The following is a 22087-nucleotide window of genomic DNA, read 5'->3' as shown; positions in this document are numbered from 1 at the left end:
CGTTGAGTGCCACCACTCAACACGCAATGTCTTGAAAAATGGATGAAATGTAGGAAAGAAGTGTCTTAATAATAGGTTCCCTTTGCCTACCCTATTCTATGCGGGTTACAGTGTGAAGCAGTGAAATAATATTTAGGCGTTACTTTACTTAATCATGTTTTCATAATACTAGATTAAACCAGTTCAAAAAGAGAAAGCACCATATTTTTTTAAATTACATTTCAATATAACTTGACCCTAGAATGTATAATAAGGCTTTGTTTTTTCTAATACAGACACTTGTTTTAATTTTGTATATTTGACAGTTGTTTCTCATGTTTAGACACAGAAACCTATATTTTAATGTGAAATTAATAACTGTTATTAACTAGATACTAACAATATGTTTATAGCCATGTGAAATACAGTAGCTTAAATGTTAAACTTCTAAACATAATGAATAGTTTTTCGAATGTAAATACAATACTCCAAATTAAATCTGCGATATATATCTCTACATTTTGTGTAATTAGACGATTTTTTTTAAATAACACAATTTAGATTTTTACCCACATATGTTATTTGTGTAGAGTCGTTCCGTTACATTTTACTCCGTTAATAGGAATTTAATGACTACCATCTTTATGTTATAATTATCTTATTTTTTATAACTTTTTTATTTTTATAATAAGTTTTTTTCTTTAGAGAGTAAGCAAGGCTGAAGGTCTAGCTAGTGCTATTACACAGTCACAATACAAAGTATTTAAAAATATAATTATACTTTTTTATGGCTGATATTTGGATATCTCGGTGTATCCAGGATAATATAGCATTGTAGACAGACCGAACCTAGAGTTGAGACACTCCGTTCACCACGCATCGCCCGATTTCGAAAAGTTTTGTGTTGGTAAGGTAACCTTCGTTTACAGTCAGTCTCCAATATGATATCTACTTTAATATTTTTAAGAAAATTTACCTTAACACAAATATTATAAATTCATTTCTATATATTTAAAAAAATATATATTTGCCTTTTAACTGATTCTTTACTGACATTGTTTCAATAGCATTCACAATATAAACGTGCCGGATGTACCTACACCAATTTAAATGAACTCCATACAATCGTTTATTTGTACACTGGGTTTTTTAGCACCTACTTATATAGATTTTAATTTGTTATGCCATGAAGCAGCATTTGGCAGCTGTCCTCGATCTACAAAGGAGTCGCAAAAAATTGCAATAGTTGAAAGCGTATCACATTTTTGTCACTTTAACAGTTGGGTGACGAGTTATTTTTATTTAATCGATTTATTTTACGTTTTTGTTGTATTTGTATCTATCTATACAATACAATGTTCCTACTATTTTTATTAGCAAAGAGGTATTATAAATTGTTTTTTTTACAATATTTTATTCGATTAATCGATACTTTTATTTCGATTTTGATATAATGAAAGTATTATTATATTAAGATATTTTTTTAACTAATTCATCTCTACCTACGCCATTTCGGCTTAGTAGTCTTATATAATCCAGAGATTTTGTAAACTTAATAAAAGATGTCTACCGTCCACCTGTATTAAAATATTTTCGTTAATGCCCGACAAGCAACGCACAGACGAAAGTCCTGATATGTAGGTAGTTTAAGGAATGTAGAGGATTTGCCAAAATTCGGGGAAAAAACGGGATTTTCATTTTCACGAAGCTTCCACGACTAGTCATATACAAAAATAAAGATATGCGACCGCAATTTAATTAATATTTTATTTTTTAAAGGGATGTAGTGTCATTTCCAGCACGAGGCGCGTTGAACTCTAATCCACTTATGTATAGTAATAACAACGTAGAGATTCAATTTATCACGCTGTTATTTTCATCAAAATAAAAATTAAATATTACGTATTATGGTTCCTTAATTAACTGAAATGTAACCTTTTTCGCTAGTATTTGAGTTTTTAAAATTATTTTTTAAATTTAACTATTCCAGTTTTGTCCGTTTTTAAATTTAGCGTGCTTAATATATAAATTGTAGTCTGGTCAATGAAACATCACGTGATTTTCTTATGCTAAACTAAAAAGATACTAAGATACTATAACATATATATAAAGATACTAGATTTTCAGCTTCACGCGTCCCACATATTTTGTTTATCACTCCCACTTGCATAAAGCGATATTATATCACAAAATAAAAGTACAACTTTTCTTTTCTTATATAAATAAAATATCTTATGTTATAGAAGGAACCTCGAGCCATATTTCGTTCCAGGTATTGCGTTGCGTATTTGCGTTGAGTGGCGGAACTCAACGGCTTTGCCTCGACACCAGAGCGAAGAAACGAAAATATTAAATATTTCATATCCTCGTATGGGAATCGAACCCACAACCTGTCGCGTTTACAGAAACGCTTGTGGTCTTGCGCTACGACTGACCTCAAATCATACAAGTATAATATACACTCCTATGATATTACCGTTGCATCATTCGTGATTTAGTATAATGTTAATTATAACGTGCCCTTTTCTTAAAAACGGTCGCTCTACAGCCCACATCCTGCGTTTTTAACACTTGCTTCTAAATGTTATTGAAAAATAAACTTTATTACTTTAGCAAAAAGATATTTTTGTATAATTCTAAACATTTTTTAATATAATTCGTTAAAATCACGCACCCCTCGAGCGGATGCGTTTGAAAAACCGTTGATCGTAGTAGATATCTGATTAAGAGGCAATTATTTTTTTATCTCTGAAATTCTTGGGCTTGAGTGATTGTGATGAGATATTAGTAACGGAAATTTAGTTTAACTCTATTCATTGTCGTTGTAAATATTGTTTGTAAATGCAGGTAATATTTACCTTTTTTAAAATACCATCGTTTCAAACAGTATCTAATGACAATATTAGAGAAAAAAATCCAAAATCTCATTAGGGTAACGCGTTCGAAATCTGACTCTACCAAAATAAATTCCTAGATAAATGTAGCTTTGGCTTTGTTAACTTTTACCCGGTATTTTGCCCCCACTGTTAAATGGAAATAATTAGGAGTTGTGGATAACACATAATTAAAGTGCCAAGAGTAATTGTGAGTTACATATCTACTAGTACATTTTGTTTTCTTTAAAATACATGCAAAAATCTGCATGCACACGACTGTGTGTGTTTCGTAAAGAAAACAGAAATAATTTAGTGTCACAACACTTCGTTTTACAGTTTTCAAAAATTTCAGTATGTATACAACCACCATCACAACCACGTGCCTAGTATACATCAAATAGATTTTTAATCTATCAATTAATAAATTGTACACTCTTATACATTCGTTGCAGCACCGCAGGGCGTCCGATCGCTAGCGCTGTAGATTTCAAAGAATTACTCCAACTCGAAGCTGAATTCTTGATTGGTTAAACGATAACATGGTGCTGTCTGTTTAATTAAAATACTGTATTCGTTTTGTATGTAAATAAACATTGGATAAGTTCAACAAGTGGTTGAGTGAATGTTTGCATTTTTAAAACAAAATAAGTTGTAATTCCTGAGGTTGGAGAAGCGGGTAGGGCTAGATAATAAACGGAGATAAGCTTATAAGAAGGAATGCAGGTAAAAGTCTGGGTAATTTTAAACTAGATATTCTGCACTACGGTACTTAAATTATTGATAATAATAATACCTATTTAGTTTTAAAAATAATAATTTCTTATTGACATTAGTCCTGTTATTATTTTAAAATATTGAATGTTCCATGAGTAGCTGACAAATATTTTATACACATAAAATATTCTATATTGTATTACTAGACTTAAGAAAGAAAATGTAAGAAATATAAGAGAGAAAGCGTACTAATCTGCTCAATAACACTTTAAGGATAACAATGTGTGGAATTAATAAATACCATTTTGAATTTCTTACAGTATTAAAACCATTGTACCATTCTTTTATATTGAAAAGAGGAACTATTAGATCTCTTACCGGTTCTTCTCAACAAAAGTGCTTTCCGAGTAGGTGTCAGGTTGTTCATTCAACTTACAGTAGCCCTTGTATCTTGAATAAATAATGTTTTAAATTTATATATATTCAAATTTAACTAATAATTCAAAGTCATAGGCAGTTTTTCAAGTATATTTACATAGAACAATACCTTCACCAAGCATTGTTTCCTGGTCAGTGAATGAGGGAACAATATGCATTCGCGTGTAATTCCGCAATGCGCGGGCGCACAATGCACAGCAATTGTGCGTAAATTGTACTTGATATATTTGAATTTTTAAATGTTCTTTTTTTTTAAATTTTTAAATTTCCATAGTTTTCTTTTTGTATTTTTAAATTAAATAAGGAAACGATTGTTTTTGAAAACGAATTGTCTTCGTTAACTTGCTCTGCAAACGTGTCAAAAAAGATGAAGCCGCTTTTACTCGTTTTAAATATATTTATTACATATATTATATGTCTAGTAGTAATTTGAGCGGATTTATAAAAAAAAATCAACGGAACAAACGTAGCTTTTATTGCACAAAAGCTTTAAAGATACAGCTTTGGACAAACACCGATCTGACGTGACGTTTACAACCTGACATAAAATACGAGTATAGTGTAGTCTGTAACAATCGTATTATGAGTTCAAACTTTTGGCGTGGGTATAAGGTATAAGAGATAGCGATTTTATTATAATTTAAAAGAAAATAACCTTTTTTGTATGAATATAACTTTATTATAATTAGATGTTATTTTATTTTAACTAATTTTGTATAAATATTTTTAATAAGATTTTTTGTTAAATGGGATTTTGTCTTTAATTATTTTTCGTTTGTTATTTTTTAAAAAAATCCTATTCTACATAATTTTAATATAACCAAGCCTCTGTTTATTTTTTACTATAATTTCTATAATACAAGACTCTTCCGTTCCGTAGACAACGCGCAGACGGACATAACAATTAAAAATTCTGAATTAAATTGGTTTATATACGTACAAACAATCTTTTGCTCCAATATCCCCTCAATCCGTATTAAATACTAGCTATGATTAGTTCATTGTGCAGTCAAGAGCATGTTTAGGGGTCGCTCCCTACGCCCCGGTGTGGTTTGATGGACTTTGACAATAGGTGCTCTAGATGGGAATAATGTAATGATGCGCTTGCGCAGCCGGCCTTATTAAATATTAGATTTTGCTTGTTTTTTTTTTTGAAAATGTTTGTTGTTATGTGTGTTTGACTGTTTTAAATTGTATAGTCGAGTTGCGAGTGGTTGAAAGCAGGGGTTATGAGTTGGAATCCTATTTTTGGGAAAACGAATAAATACGAACACAATAAAATTCCTTTGTTTTAAGAATATGTAGGACGTGAAGTTATCATTAACCTCGGTATATAAATATTTAGATGAATATAAAAATATATTATGTATGTAACTTGTATTGCAAATTATGTAAACCAAAAATATAGTTTTCTTACTTAAAAAAAAATTAAGAAACCATATAAAATCTTTAACTGCTGAACTGATTAACATTTACAATATCCATGCCCCTGTAAGGCCAGTTCGTATGAAGCATGCGCCTGCTCCCTGGTTAACACAAGTCATCAAGAATACAATGGCTAAGCGTGACAGAGCCAAATTAAAAAACAAAAAATCTCCTTCGCCAGAAAATCTTACAACCTATAAAAAACTGCGTAACATCTGCAACAGAATGTGTAGGGATGCTAAGCGTCGCTATTTCCATGACACCATTCAGAATCTCAGTCAAGCACAAGTTTGGAGATTCTTGGAGTCGTTTGGTGTAGGCAAAACCACTGAAACTCGTCAAGTCTCAGTGGACCTCCACACTCTCAATTCTTTTTTTACAACCCCACCATGTAATATAAGTCCCCTTATAAAATCGGAAACATTATCTCTGCTGTCACGTCTCAACCTACCAGACTCCATTCCTTTTAATTTTAAAGCAGTGTCGGAAGATGACGTCAAGAAGTGTATCCATTCCATTTCCACCAAAGCCTTTGGAATTGACAATCTCAGCCTTGAGATCATCCTTCCTGTGTTGGAAAGCATTGCACCAGTGGTCACCCACATTATCAACTTTTCACTGACAAGTAATGTCTTTCCTTCACTATGGAAGAGTGCCTATGTCATTCCATTACCCAAAACCTCTAATCCCTCTAATGTCGCTGATTACCGCCCCATTTCCATCCTCCCTATTCTATCTAAGGTCCTTGAATCTTTAGTCAATAACCAACTTTACTCCTTCCTATCAACTAATAATCTACTGTGTCCATTCCAGTCCGGTTTCCGTCCCTTTCACAGCACAGTTGGAGCTTTGTTGAATATAACGGAGGACGTTCGGTATGCTATGGACAACACCAAGCTCACTGTTATGGTTCTGTTAGATTTTAGCAACGCTTTCAGCTCTGTTGACTTCGATATACTTTTTGGCACACTTCGAGCAGTTAATATTTCATCTGCAGCTATAAGCTGGTTTCGCTCTTACCTCTTCGGTCGCCGGCAATGTGTTAAAGCTAACAATATCACATCAACTTGGCTTGATCTTACTGCTGGCGTTCCTCAAGGCGGCGTTCTTTCTCCTCTTCTCTTTTCTATCTTTATTAACAATATTTCTAAAGTCATTACTTCTCCCTTCCATCTGTATGCGGATGATTTGCAACTTTACCGCCATAGTAATTTAAATGAATTGCCTGAAGCTATCGATAGTTTAAATAGTGATCTCGATGCGATACGTACTTGGGCCGAATCTTTTGGCTTAATTATCAACCCCAAAAAATCTCAGAGTATCATCATAGGCAGTAATAAATTAAGACATAAAATTAAATGGGATACTATGCCAGCGGTACGCTACTCAGGTGTAACGGTTCCCTATTGTAACGAGGTTAGGAATTTAGGACTTATTATTGATTGCAACATGTCTTGGGCACCGCATATCAATGCAATCAGCAGGCGCATGCATTTCTCTTTCCATTCTCTTAGGCGTCTCCAATACTTCCTTCCTCACAAAACCAAAGTTATGCTTGCGCAATGTCTTCTCCTTCCAATACTCGACTACGCTGACGTCTGCTATTTGGATGCGACTGAGGAGCTACTTAACAAATTAGAACGTCTTCAAAATCTCGCCATACGCTTTATTTTTGGCTTACGTAAGTATGATCATGTTTCTCAATTTCGTGCTCAGCTTAAGTGGCTCCCAATCCGTCTTCGCCGTGATATGCACATCCTTACCTTACTTTTTAAACTCCTTAACTACAAAAATTTTCCTACATACCTACGATCCCGCTTCAAAGTTCTTCCTCCTCCCTCACGCTCTAGGCGGTCGTGTGTCGTTCCGGCACTTGATATACCTAGGAGCAACACCAAATTCATGCAGAAGTCCTTTTCCGTATATGCCTCATCCCTTTGGAACCAACTCCCTAATCCTATCCAGAGAAGCTCTTCCCTAAAATCCTTTAAATCCCAATTAAAAAAGCATTTACTTGCCACTGGGAACAATTAATATATATTCCGACAGAGTTTCAAATTATTACATTTCATTTTTCTTGTCATTTATCTCTTCAAAATAGTATAATATTTGTGTATTTATTTAATATTTATGTTTATGTATGTATTTTTTTTTTCTTTTTATAGAATATATATGTAGTGTGTGTATATATGTATATGTAGTTTATATATATATATATGTATATATATATATATTTATAGATTCAAATATAATATTTTTCTGTTATGCACTATACTCTCCCCGCTGTTTCACAGATATCCACTTCCACTGGTAGGCTGGAAGAGATTTCTTTTAGAAATAAGCCCACCCTTGTCAACCAAAGTTTTCTTCTTTAAATTTCTGTATTTTCTGTTTTGTGCAATAAAGAATATATAAAAGATAAAAGCGTATTTTTTTAAGATACTGCCTATAAATGTTCAAAAATTAAAAAAAAAACTAAAAGGTGTCAAGAAGGGCTGTTGAGGTCAACTGTTCGAATAAATTATCAAGTCCATTTCACATACAGCATCGATTATTGTGTGGTGTGCGGAGAACGAAGGGTCTCAACAATTCTCCATGCCTGGACTGTCCTGCCATACGTAGGATACTCTTTGAATCTGTAAAAAAAGAATAAAAAATATCTGCAATACAGACTATATTACTAAAACCGTTACATTCTCAAACGAAAAATAAAAAAGCATTTCGAATTAAAGCTCTCCTCATAAAAGTAAGATGAATTTCGACCGCTCGACTCTGCATTATGTTGATGAGATACTGTGCACGGCGCATCGTCCACGTCTTTTGTCTGCCTTTTTTTCACTATTTCTCATTATATTACGAAATTAAATATAGTTTTGCATTCTTTTAATGCCTGCGTGATAATAATATTGTTAGGATTTACATTTTTTTCTATATTTGCATGTTTGTCCATAAATTACTAGAAAACTAAAAGTCTTATCGAGTTAATCCTTTTGATTTAAATATAAGAAAGAATATTTCATTTGGCTTAACTTACAAAATCCGTTTAGTACTTTTACAGATATGGAATTTAAGTTATTGCTTACGAGGTAGGTAGCTGGGTGATAAATATATATTTCACTATGTTTCTGAATATTCATGCATTAAATTATCACAATAAATATTCCCCCGAAAAGAATCGAATATACGGCCCTTAATAGTTAAACATATTCTAACAATGGTGCTAAAATTAAAATTACCATATTCAAAATTTAATGCAAAAAATACAAAAGACTCTAAAAAAGGGTTAGGCGTCATATTTTTTCTCATAACTCACTATGTGTACAAACATTTTCATTCTAATTTATCAAACAGTCAACACCGGGAACGGAACCCGATACCTTCCTGTCATTCATTTATTCGCAACAAATCTCCCATGGGCTGTATAATATAATCGTTACCGTCTATACGTACATAAAGGTATTGTTATATGATTTATACTTTCATATTTAAAAGAGGGTGTCTATTCAAATCAGTTTCAAACGCTCTCCTGTCTTTGTAGTTGGAAGGTAAAGGCTTGAGACTCCACTTGCTTTAGCAGTTGGATTGGATTTTTAGAATTTTAATATATAATTTTGAATACGTTAAACATAATTATTTGTTAATTGTTATTATTTGATGAAAGTTGTTATTTGTTTGTGATTATTCTCAAACTTATGTTTGAGAATGTATGTGTGTGCTATTTAATGATTGAAGTGGTAAGATCATATAAATTTTGTTTTTATCATCTTCATGCAGTATATGAAAGGGTAGGCAGAGGGAAATTAGTGTATAGACACTCCGTTCTTGATTTTGAGCCCTATTTTTCATAAATTACGTGTTGAGTGGCGTAACCCAAAGAGGGTTTTCGTTGTAATAAGATAAAGTGGGCGAGTTCCGCTACACACCGCTACGCTCCACTACACGTAATGTCTCAAAAATTGAGCCAAAACTGAGGAACGGAGTGTCTTTACACTATACTTCCTCTTCTGTCATATGCGAGATACGATCTGAGGTTTGAAGAATATAAAGAATGAAACCAATTTTTACAAGGTCTACCTACTTTGCCTATTAACAGAGATTAAAACGATCAGTCAACCAGTGAAGCTAGTCGTGGCATAGGGGCACGAAGTGTGAGTGTAAAGGGGACAGGTTGTGGGTTCGATTTCCACTCGAGGAGATTAAATATTTAATATTTCCATGGTCGCGCTTTTGTTCCCTTGCCTTTGAAAGCTTTGGACGAGTTTTATTAAATATTTCAAATTTAGTATAAATTTAGTTACACGCTTAGAAATATACTTAACACATATAAACATTTTAACTTAATGTATTTTAATTAGTTGCTACTTCCTATGTAATACTTAAAAGGTAACGCTACTGTTGCTCCAATGATAACTGGTTTCAAGCGTGATTCGAACAACGCTAACGAGCGGAAGTTCCACCCGTGCTCATTATTAGTTAACTTGCTTTACTTAACTTAGAGATAATTTATATTACCTATAGGCGTAAAGAAAATGTGGTTTTGTCTGAAAAAAACCGGATAAGTGCGAGTCCGAGTCGCCCACCGAGATTTTCGTACCAATTTTAGGATTGTCATGATGATCAACGGGTTGTACACTGTACGAGTTATAAAAGTTGACAAACTTAAGTTTGCGGGCATATGTACTCATTTTGTATGAAATGAATTCATTTCATAACAAATATAAATTTGTAAAATTTTTGCTATAAATTTTCACTTTTTAAATTATTTCTCTTATTTATATTCTAAGTTCTCATTGCTGTAACTGTAAAAAAAATAAAAATAATAATAATTAAAAATTTTGAGTTTGATCCCCCCTGGGAGTAAATTATAGTTATTTCCACACTCTATAAGAAGACAAATCCGAACAACCAAAAATGTCGCGAAATTTGGGCGATGTGTGGGGAACAGAGCGTCTTACCAGGGTCCCTCTGCTTATCTAACTATATGAAGGATACAGCGTGAAGCTAAAATACAAAGCTAGTGTAATTATACTTCTAAAGTGTTTAAATAAACACCTCACAGCGAGTGGCTATGGCGATATTATACTAAATTACATGAATGAAATAGAAAACTTGTCATTATAACGTCGTTATCTGTTGAAGCGTTGACTCACGCCAAGTAATGGTAACACTTTAATGACGCATTTGCATATAAATTTAACAATAAAAAGTTAAATTAGGCACAGATATACTTAACTAATAGTTAAATTCTATTCTTTGTAGTGTAACCTTAATTTTATATAGACTGTAATGATTTAATAATAATCGTAATGGCTTCATTACTATTAAATATATAACACTGCGTTTTACTTTTCAGTACGACTGAAAAATATTATCCTTGGGATACTTGTTTCCGAAAGTTGCGAGTTCGAGTCCCGCTACGTAAAAATATATGTTTTCTAATAATAATAATAATAATTTTGAGGCCGTAGTGGCCCAATGGCGTTTGATTCTCACTCGGGAAAATTAATTATAACTTACTATTATTTTAATTTCTTCGTTGTGGTAACAAGGCAAAGCATGGCGTCAAGTGTGACCACTAAACGCGTAATGCCTCGAAAATTCAGTAAACAGAGGGGAACGGTGTGTCTTAATATAAGGTTCCCTCTTCCTCTCCTATTATATTTAGGAAGCAGCGTGAAGCTAAAATAAGGAAAAAATATAATAATAGTTTTCTTTGCTTACAATCCGAACGGTGTAACGTAGTTCCTGAGATATGCCTGTGTATAAACCCTGATATATTCAATGTTTCAAGAACAAGTTTCGGAACAATGACATTGCTTTGTAACAAATGGTAGTTGTTTGTGAAGAAAATTACACTTTATATGCAATGTCGGTACGCCGGGTTCTCTCATATTACAATAATAATGCCCCCGGCCCCGGCCCCGGTCGGTTACAACCTGCAAGTAAACGCTACTTATTAATGGTTACTTTTTGCGAACTACTAATCATTTGTGATTCAGTCTATAATTCGATCTATTCTAAATTAATACTTAGTAAGATTTAATATTAAATTAAATTTAATTAAGTAAAAGTTTCTAACCTAACCTAACTTGTACTTAAAAATCCTTAAATCTGTAGATAGAATATAGGAATAGGGACAAAGATCCATTTAATTTACACATTGCCGATGGAACAGTAAATACCATCTCTGTAAATAATAAAAGGATAGAAAAGTCGATTATTATTATTATTTCGGTTTAACATATCGATTATAGAACCTAATAAACCAGCTGAATTCTTATATACAATAATGTTCATAATATTTCATACAGTACCTCGGCGCCCCAAGTATTCTGGTATTCTATATATTGGCAAAGTATTGTATAAAATACTTAAATTATACATATTACTAGTAACATATACTTTTATTTGCGGTAAATAACAGTTACAAACGTAAAACGTATCATTGTATATTGTATTTTTTTACATTACACACGTTCGTTACCGTATGAGGAGTAAACCTGAATAAAATGATAATGAGTGCATCCGTAAATGATTTTAAAAATACTTTTTAAATTAATTGAATATTTTAAGATGATTTTCTATACATACCTATAATTACATTCTACATAAAATGCAACTTAATTCCCGCCTAAACATCCCTGAGCCAAGAAATAAAGAACAGACCAACTATTTCTTTTTTTTTTTTAAAGTGTCTTTATTCTGTCAAAAAAATTCAATTAGCTATCGTAAGTAACTGGATAAAAGACGCAATAAACGATAGTTATTTTTATACAATTAATCGATTTCTTCCCACACTGAGCTTGTTTAGAATTAGCAAAAAACGAATCGCTCAGTTTTCTGTGAAATCGAGGTTAAAAAAAGCTAACACGGGACAAATTGGCTGATGATTGCTAGGCCTGGGTGTGCCCTAATGGCTTGACGAGAGTGTCGGTTGACAGCTCTAATAACAGGCGCTTCTATCTATATTACATGTAATAATAAATTGTGGTTGATGTCCATAGTAGCGCTTTAACTAAGAATATTATACAATTACTTTCTTGTTGTTATTTTAAAGAAAAAACTATTATTTAAGAAAAAAACGCGTTGTTTGTGGGTTCGATTTCCACTCGAGGAATGAAATGTTTTCATTTTCGCTCTAGCATCAAGATAAAGCGCGGCGTTGAATTCCGCCACCCATCATACAAATCTTAAAAAGTTAGCAGAAATTGGGGTACGGAATGTCTTAACAGTAGGTTCTGTCTACATTGCAAAAAATTGAATGAAAATTATAATCTGTAATGTGTATGGAAGTGGAAACTATTCCAAAAACTATATCACGTTAAATACAAAAAAAAATCTAACATAAAAAACTAACTAGCATTTTGACATCTCCGCTGTGGGAGTTGAAAGACAATGACATTACTTCGAACTCCGGCCCTTGCCCTCGCACCTGCGTCTGAGCCGTTCCGCATCGCCGCCACCGCAGTAACCTGTCAAATTGTACCCGATACACTTCCTTAACGGAAATTATATAAAATAGGCGTTTTAAATTGGAAAACAATAGCTATTCAATGTTTCGAAAAGTTTGCGTTGAACAATATAACGAAAGACTAGACTAGACTAGACTAGAACTATTATATTATTTATATAAATTATTTATTATTATTATGTATATAAAGTAGTATAATAAAAGAAATAATCGGGGAAACTCGAATTAAAATAAGAGACAAAAATTACTGTCGCTTTAAAAACGTCCAGAGTTAATTAATCTATATTTTACACAAAAAGCATTTAAAAGTTTATAAATTATTCTTTTTTTTTCTATAATACACATCAGATAAAATGTAATAGCTTTCATAAATATCTTAATAACCACTTCTTTTCTTTTAACAGCATAATTATACGGTACGATGGAAGATCTTGATTGACAAGTATAACTTACGATTGATGGCTCTGTGAAATATTTCATAGGGCTATCAGTCTGTCGATAATCGGAACAATTTTATCTAATTCATGCTTATAGCAGGGGCAAGAATTAGTGTCAAAACACTCATTGTTTAATTAATTTATATCGATATCGTGTGTTGAACTCAACGCCGCATTTATAAAATTGGGTAGAAAATGACAATAGATTATTCTCCTGAATTACGATTATAACATTATTCATTACATGTAACCGTCAAACTTTCCTTTTTTATTTTATAAATATTTAATTTTGAATTATATAATATGTGAACAGCTACTGTGATTATAAAGCAATATGCTCAAGGAATTTAAATTAATAATATCATGGCATTCTCGTAAAACTATATAATACGTAGAAAGAGAGGTTTCGGTCTCGTCCGTGTGGTGAGTGGCAGAGCTCAACGCTGCGCTACACACAAAAAAAAATATATATTGCCAATTTTTAAAATGAAAAACATTATTCTTATAAATATTATAGGTTAATAATATTTACTAAAAGTTAAAACTGAGTAATAATCTGGGAGCTAAATGTATAAAATTATTATTATACTAATAATTACTATTTTTTTGTTTTTTATACGGAAATGTTGTAAATCGCAATAAAATTGTAATAAAAACAGTGACTTCCTTTGCAATTGTAGAAATATTTCTTAATTATGTTTCCCATAGATCTCAGGCTCGTCCTAGTGAAATAAGTTAATTTAAATAATAATAATTTAGTTCATTTATATAATAATTCTTTTGAGTGTACATCGAACCTGTACTCATCATATCAGTCCATAGATGAATCGTTGGCCCCCGTGGTTATAAAGAAAGAAAAGGAAAATAATAGAAAGTGGGCAATTTCCTTTTCTACACCTTAAAGATGATATAAGTTACAAGATTATCTCAAGATCCGCCTAACAAACGGCAGCTTGTAATTGCGGTCTTTTTAGCGCTATGAATAATGCATAGGTTTTGTATTTAATTAAGGGTCCAGCAGACGCTGACCGTGCGCCCGCGGGGGTATAATGACATTTGTTCGTTGGTATAAGTAATTTTAGTTTATGTTTGGAGTAATACAATAAATAAATCAGCTTCACGCTGTATCCCGCATGTACCAGATTAGGCACTTAGTGTTAAAACACTCCGCTTCCCACTTTCCACCGATTTCTGGAGACATTGGGTGTTGTGTGGTGGTGTGGTAGCGTTCCAATACGCTACGTTTTTGCCTCGACACCAAAGCGAAGAAAGGAAAAAAATAATAGTATGAGTAACAGTCGATAGTATTGCTGATTTGAATTATAAATAGGTAATACAAATTTCTATAAAATAATATATAATAATATTTTGTATTGCATTAACTCCACTATCGAGTGCTTCGCTAGATACTCATTTAGAGCAGCTATTACGTTATAGCTATAGGCTATATATATTTTCAGTTAATCATTTCGACGTAACCTATTGTACCTAGGGCCAGAGTTACCTCGGCTACTTAACATAAGTCATAGGTGATTTTTTACTATTTAAACTATTTGTCATTTTTTTCAGCTTCACGCGTGTGTATCCCGCACACAACAGTGTAGGAAGAGAAAACCTAGTGTTAAGACAATCCGTTCCCCATTTTCTGCTGTTGAGTGGCCGAACTCAACACCGCGCTTTGCCCCGATACCAGAGCTAAGAAGAGATGTAAATGAAAATAAATATTTCATTTCCTCGAGTGGGTATCGAACCCACAACCAATAGCATTTAGTTATACACCCCCGCACCTGTGCCCCTGCGCCAGGACTGGCTTTAAATATTTTTATGAACGCAAAATTTCTCCGCTTAAATATAACTCTTCCCTAAGTTAACTCGGCCTCGGGCATTGATTATGTGAAGGAAAAAGAAAACACAAAAGTCAGTCTGACGCTTCGTCCAACCGGTTCTATCGTTTGAGGCTTCATGAAATTGCTCTGTTTGGACGCACCCGATGTTTGGGCCACGATTATAGGGAACACGATACGTTTAGTTTCTATAAACAGGTATTTACTATAATACCAAACTTGTTATATGTATTTATACATATGTGTAATGAAAAAAATGTGTTGTAGTATATATTCTATTCACATTTTGTAAAATGTTAAGGTGCTAAATTGCTCAATTGGTTATTGATTCTAATATTAAGTGCTTAAATAGTCAGATTAGTCCAACTTGAAAAGGGCTAAGAAAGTATATGAAAATTGAAAGTAACAAATTTTAACTTTTATTTAAACGCTCTAAAAAGGAGAAAATAAAAATTTTCTTTTAAATTTCAACTATTACCTCATTATACATAATTTATATAATCATAAAAGCTTGTCGCGTATATCAATATTTAATTAAATTGAAACTTTAAAATTTTAAACTTGGCAGATTTTACAAAATTAAATTAGTACTAGTTTATTTACTAATCTAGTAATGCTTATTTATTTCAAACAATTTATACGTAAACTTTAATAATGAAGAATATAGGCTAACAAGACATCAGACTGTACTAGACACGGGAGTGTTTCAGCAATAACTCATCCTTACATAAATAAAACATCAACTATCACTAGCGTCGACCTGACCATATGTAACGAACGTACTCGTATATCATCTAATGTGACATCTTTCATGTTGATTTTACGAATTTAACAAACTTTTATCCCACATCTTTTTACTGATCTTTAACATTAATAATACTACATAAAAATAAACAAGAAATATATTTAAAATCATAATATTTTCTATGTATTTTCAACTTATTAAAATATTATCTTCTCTCTATATTCTTCTCATGATATCCGCCTTTATAATAATATGGCACCAAAAACAAAAAATAAAAGATTAACTAATTAGAACTAATTACGTTCGGCTTTTACTCAGATCTGGGGGGAAAAGAAGAACAGATTGTCTTAACACTAGCCTGCTACCCTGCCATACGGGAAAAAGCGTGAAGCTACAAAAATAATCTACACGCTATATAAAAAATAAACACGCAAAGATAAAAGCTGCAGTTACTTTCGTCAATCAATTACAAATACCTGTTACAGTTCCAGATTCTTCCAAGCTAAACCCCACATCATTTTAATGCGTTTCCATTGTATGCTGTCTGGTTCATCGCGCAGCATCTCAGGCGTATTATATTATCGGAAGGTGGGGGTTGGCTGACTTATTAGTTAAACCTTATATTGCATGGTAAAATTTAATATGGGAATTTTAAAATTAGTCTAGAATTTGTTTTTTTCTTGTAAAACGTCTTTAATCTACGAGGATCTTTTAATTTTCTTCTTTGTTTCTTCTTTATTGCACTTTCTACGAGGTCGGAACCAGATCGAGGTTAAATCAAAAATCTATATCTAATATATATAAAATCGAAAGGTCACTCACTCATCACAAAATCTCAGAAACTACAAGTGCTAGGAACCTCAAATTTTGCATAGGAGTTACTTATAGGACGTAGGTGCTCGCTAAGACGAGAATTTGCAATATTTGACTTCTAAGGGGTTGTTTTTGGGGTCGAAAGTTTGTATGAAACTTCGTTACTACAAATGCTAGGAGTCTCAAATTTTGCATAACGTCACTAAGACGTAGTCATGGAGACAGAAATTAATAATAACATAGTTCACGCGAGTGAAACCGCGAGCGGGCCGCTAGTATTATATAAATGGCATACAACAATATAAATACTTAGGGCCGTTGGTGTGGTACCCTCGTGGTTACTGAACTAACCATTGCGAATAAAATAAAAAAAATACCATACAAAGAGGATAAGAACAAGAAGAAGACAAATTACCATAACATTAAAACCACCACGTGATCAAATCAACAAAAATTAAAACAAGTTTTTAAAAAGATATACTAAACACTTTAAAGCCAGATCTAAGCTGGTATTTCTTATCAGATGAACTTAGCAAATGGGACAGAGCTTGCGCATTACTTTTGATAAGTTTTATCTAAGGAGTAATTAACTGCAGGCTACTTTATATGTAAACGTATGCTTATTCTATTTACATCCTGCATACAGAAATAACTGCGTTTTTTTAACTTTATTTGATTCCCAAGGCACTTGCAAAACTACTTTGGGCATAGAGTATCGATTGAAATAAAATCTACTAAGGTTTTTTTTTTTCTATTTACTGTTTCATACCTGTTTTTTTTGTTGTAAATGTATGTTTGTATAATCAATAATTTGATTGAAATGGTAATAATTTAATTCTATATTAGTTGTTATTTTTCTTTTTTGACTATACCACACAGAGTAAAGTTACCTCATTTAGAGGAAATAAGCTTAAAAATTAAAATTGAAGTAAGAATTAAAATAATATCTACATAATAATTTTTTACAATTCTTAAATCTAAAATAGAATAGGAGAATAATCGTATCTATCATATAATATTTGTTATTTAAACCGTAATAAAAACTAAAATTAAAAACATTCCTCATAAATAACACAACAAGAAACAAATTAAGAAAAGAACAGTGAGTTCCCAACAATTTCTCGCACCGTATTACATAATGGTCGGTGCTCCGTTACTCGCGAGGCATCTTGCAATTTGCAGGGCCACGAGCACTACCTCAGTACAGCTGGGCCTGGAACATTGTATTTGTAGTAATTACAGTGTCAGTCAACGTCTGGCTCTGGTATGCTCTTAGTAATGCATAGATTGAGATTTTTAAGTGCCTAGTTCTCTTTGGTGCTTAAGAAACTACTGTTATAAAAGCAAATCTGAGATCTGTTCAATTATTTGTAATTCTACAATTGCGTGATTGAACCCCAGTAAATATTTCAGAGTTAATTACAGTTAAGAAGTTACAATTAGTCAGTTTTTGATATACAAGTAGCTATTAATTATGTTTCAAAGATTATCTAGGAATACAATAAAAAATACTAATAGAATATATAAGTTTCTTCTTTTTTTACTTGCTTGTCTGTTTGTATCAGGGACATATATGTACAACATCTAAAACATCTGAAAAATCAAACTAAACCACGTAGAGTTTAAGAAATAAGAAAATTACGTTTTACCAATATTCGTTCACTGCGGTCAGCAATGAACGAATATTGAATATAACAAAAAAAATAAGAGAGTAAACTTAATTACTATATTTTGTAATATACATATGTATGTACGTATGTAGGTACAGTATTGTTCACAGACACGTAATCTACGGGATAAATATCGCATCGAATTTGCTATGTATGTTTTACAACACGAGCGATGACTACTTGCAATCGGCATGTTAATTGTTGTTTCTTGGGAACAATATAATTGACGCCAATTTGAGCTATGACAAAAACTTTTGTCTATGGAAAATCATGTTTTATTTATATACGTATTTTATACTGCAAGTACGTACGCAGTTTTTTTTATATAAATTAAGTCCAGGGAAAGGAACTAGATCATCATCATCATCAGCAGCCATCTTTTGTCCACTGCTGAACATAGGCCTTTCCCAATTCTCGCCACCACACTCAATCCTCAGCTCTTTGGACCCATCCGCTTCCCGCCGACCTCTACGAACCGAACTAGATGGTCACGGACTTTAAGACATTTGTCGATTGGCCCCTTGAAAAGGCCTATATTGTGATTACCTGGGAACTCGTCTGGTGGTAGCAGACGAGTAGAATTTCGTATTGCAGCATGTCTAATATTTCATTCTTTACAAACACTATGCAATTTTGTACTTTTATTTTATTTGTTTTTACGAAATAATGAATGTCAAATCTTATGACATTCTTTGTTAAGTAGGTATCAAATGTCGATTTACGACAACAACCTTCAAGCTTCAACGCGGTTGATACAATTACTTAGTTTTTATTTAGATCAATGTAATGTGTATCATCTTACCTTCTCTAAATATTTTGTGGATATAACTAACCATATAAAATATATGTAGTAAAGTAGAAGCTGCTTATCGCTTGTTTTCTCATAGCAGGGCCTAGAGCACCTAGGTTCTATACTGTCAAGACAACGCCGTCAACGTCGGAATTTTTTATTTAATTAAAATTTTAACTCTAATACTATAGCTGGAGGCTTTATCGATACTTGGGAAAAATCTAATTTGCACTTAATATTTAGTTTTTTTAAGATTAGAAAAAGTTTTCAATTCTTTATAAAGTTTAGGTTAAATTAAAATTTTAATATAAACTTATATTTCACTTTTCACATACTACTTTAAATGTCTAAAAATATATAATTTACAACTTGATTTCTTGTTTACAGGTCGAATGAGCGCGCGCACATAACGCCATGTCGGCGGTAATGAGCACCCTTTCCATGATAAGCGGTGGACGGCGTGCCCACCGCAAACTTACTAGGTGAGAAAATACGTTATAAATTATAATTAAAATATTTTATAATATTAATATATCGTAGAGGATAAACGTGCAGGTTGTTAGTTCGATATTTGCGGGAGGGAATTATTCCCATTTTCTAGTAAAACTAGTTATTTTTGTTTTAAAGTACATTCTTCTTCTTTGTCATTTTGCTCTTGACAGAGCGGTCGTGGTCGTCTTTTTTAAAGGTTGGTGGTGCTCCACACAGTCCGATGCCGTTCTACGCGGTTGACTGTCTGACTGGTGCACTCGTAGAGAGGGTCATTGAGGGCAGCCTTCACTTGGTCTGTCCATCGCATGGCGGATCTACCGCGTGGCCTGCTATCCTCAACTTTTCCCTGAATCACATGGGGTTGCCTGGAAATTAGTAATATATAAAAATGCTTTAACATGTAAATACAACTGGCGACAGTAGTGGGTTAAAATCCTATTCGGATGAATGTTTATTTATATGAATATAAAAAACAATATCATATATTTATTTAAAAAAAAAACCACGCTCATAAACGTCAATTAGCGCTTAACTTACATTAAAACAATAGAAATACTTGTATTTGTCGGCTTAATGTCACTTAAATAGTTAATGACGTTTCTGAGTACACATAATTTATCAGTTAAGTATTTAATCCTTAAGTCGGTTGTAATATAAAAGTAGCTCGCGCTGGGTGGCTCCATTGGAATGTTAATGCTGATATTACTCGGATAACAGCAGAGCGTGGGCTTCAAACTTATGCTGTGGAGTGAATTCGTATAATTTAATGTATCTAATATTTTTCCTATTTTATAATTTATTTTGAATAAAAATAACACATATATATTTTTTAGTTTCACACTATATCTCGATTATAGCAATGTAGGCAGAGTTAACCTGGGAAACTAGTTGTTGAATTCCGTTCCCCACTTTCTGCCGAATTCTGGAGGCATTGCGTAGGAACAGCGGAACCCAACACCGCGCTTTCCGTCATTATCAGGGTGAAGAAATAAAAATATTAAATATTTCATTTCCTCGAGTGGAAATCGAATCCACAACCAGTTGCGTTTACAGGTGCATATTTGTGCCTCTGCGCCACAATAGGCCTCTGCATTTATGTATGTTTAAGAAGGTTATTAGAGTATTATTTAAAAATCTTCTTTTGTCGGTAGCTGATGACGAAGCATACACATACGGTAGAGCCTTTATGCAGAATATAAATCCAGAACTCTAAGATAATTTAGTGTTAGTAGTTTGAATTAAACCCCTAAACTATCAAAGAAACGACAATTAAGAATAAAAATTATTTAGCTGGTACGTCGCAGAGCGAAGAAATAAAAATATTAATGAATATTCATTGCTCTGAGTGGGTATCGAACCTACAACCGTCGCGTTCACACACTCTTGTGCCGCTGCGCCACGACGGTCTCAAATATTCCTAATTCTTGCGACTATTAATGAAATCTAAAAGCGAAACTAAGGCAGTATATCAAGGTAACAAGGGTGCCGGGTGGACAAGGCCGAGTCACGGGCTGTCGCGTTTTTTCAAGAAAATTGAAATATAATATTGTAAACTTTTAGTTGAACTGTATGTATGATATTTATTACTAATATTATCAGTTTGGAATTACATAATATATTAATTAGGTTGGTTTTTTTTCGTAGATCTTTCGCGTTTCTATAGACTGATAGGTCATAGAACGTAATAAAATATCTCTAGCTTCTTAACAATAACAACTTCTAACAATAGATTAGACTAACTTAGATTCCTATGTCGACCTTGCTAAAATGTGGAAGAACATAAAGCAGAAAAACAATCATTGTTAATCATATCCAATTAAAATATATCAAGTATTTTACTGTGTACATTTATTCTTACGAGTATTTTACAAATTAGATATATGTTTTTATTTTTATTTAAATACATTAAAATATTAAACACTAGCGGACGCGCGCAGCTTCGCTTACGTATTTAGGGGTGAATTCTAATAAACCATGAAACATGTGTTCAATGAAATATTTTTAAGAGTCTAAATTTCAAATTTTATAAAAATCGGTGGCGTTTTAATGATTTTTCCAAACAAACTTTCAACCCCTTATTTGCACCCTTAGGGGGTGAATTCTAGAAAACCATGAAAAACATGTTCAATTAAATATTTTTAAGAGTCTAAATTTCAAATTTTATAAAAATCGGTGCCGATTTAATTTTTTTTCCATACAAACTTTCAACCCCTATTTCACCCCTTTAGGGTTAAAATTTTTCAAAATCCCTTCTTAATGGATGTCCAGATTACAAAAGTAAACATCTGTCCAAATTTCACGTTTCTACCATTAGCGGTTACGGCTGTGCGTGCGTCTTACCTCAGTCAGTCAGGACAAGTCCTTTTATATATATAGATTGTACATGTTTCATT

At 32.6% G+C, this 22087-nt stretch overlaps 1 protein-coding gene across 2 annotated transcripts in view; it reads left to right on the top strand.

Moving 5' to 3' along the window:
* Positions 1-22087, top strand: part of sprt (PDZ domain-containing protein sprite) — a 56116-nt gene that overhangs the window by 5327 nt on the left and 28702 nt on the right. For both annotated transcript variants that reach the window (XM_085205066.1, XM_085205067.1), the window contains exon 2: positions 19590-19684. In XM_085205066.1, the coding sequence (XP_085061192.1) occupies positions 19617-19684 (68 nt within the window). In that variant the 5' untranslated portion in view covers positions 19590-19616. The remainder of the gene's footprint in view (positions 1-19589; positions 19685-22087) is intronic.

The sequence above is a fragment of the Heliconius melpomene genome, chromosome 20, assembly GCF_056956725.1.
Source record: "Heliconius melpomene rosina isolate 202511_hmr_F chromosome 20, ASM5695672v1, whole genome shotgun sequence".
Lineage (NCBI taxonomy): Eukaryota > Metazoa > Arthropoda > Insecta > Lepidoptera > Nymphalidae > Heliconius > Heliconius melpomene.
Note: the sequence above shows the minus strand (reverse complement) of the source record. Positions and strands in the feature narration are given on the sequence as shown.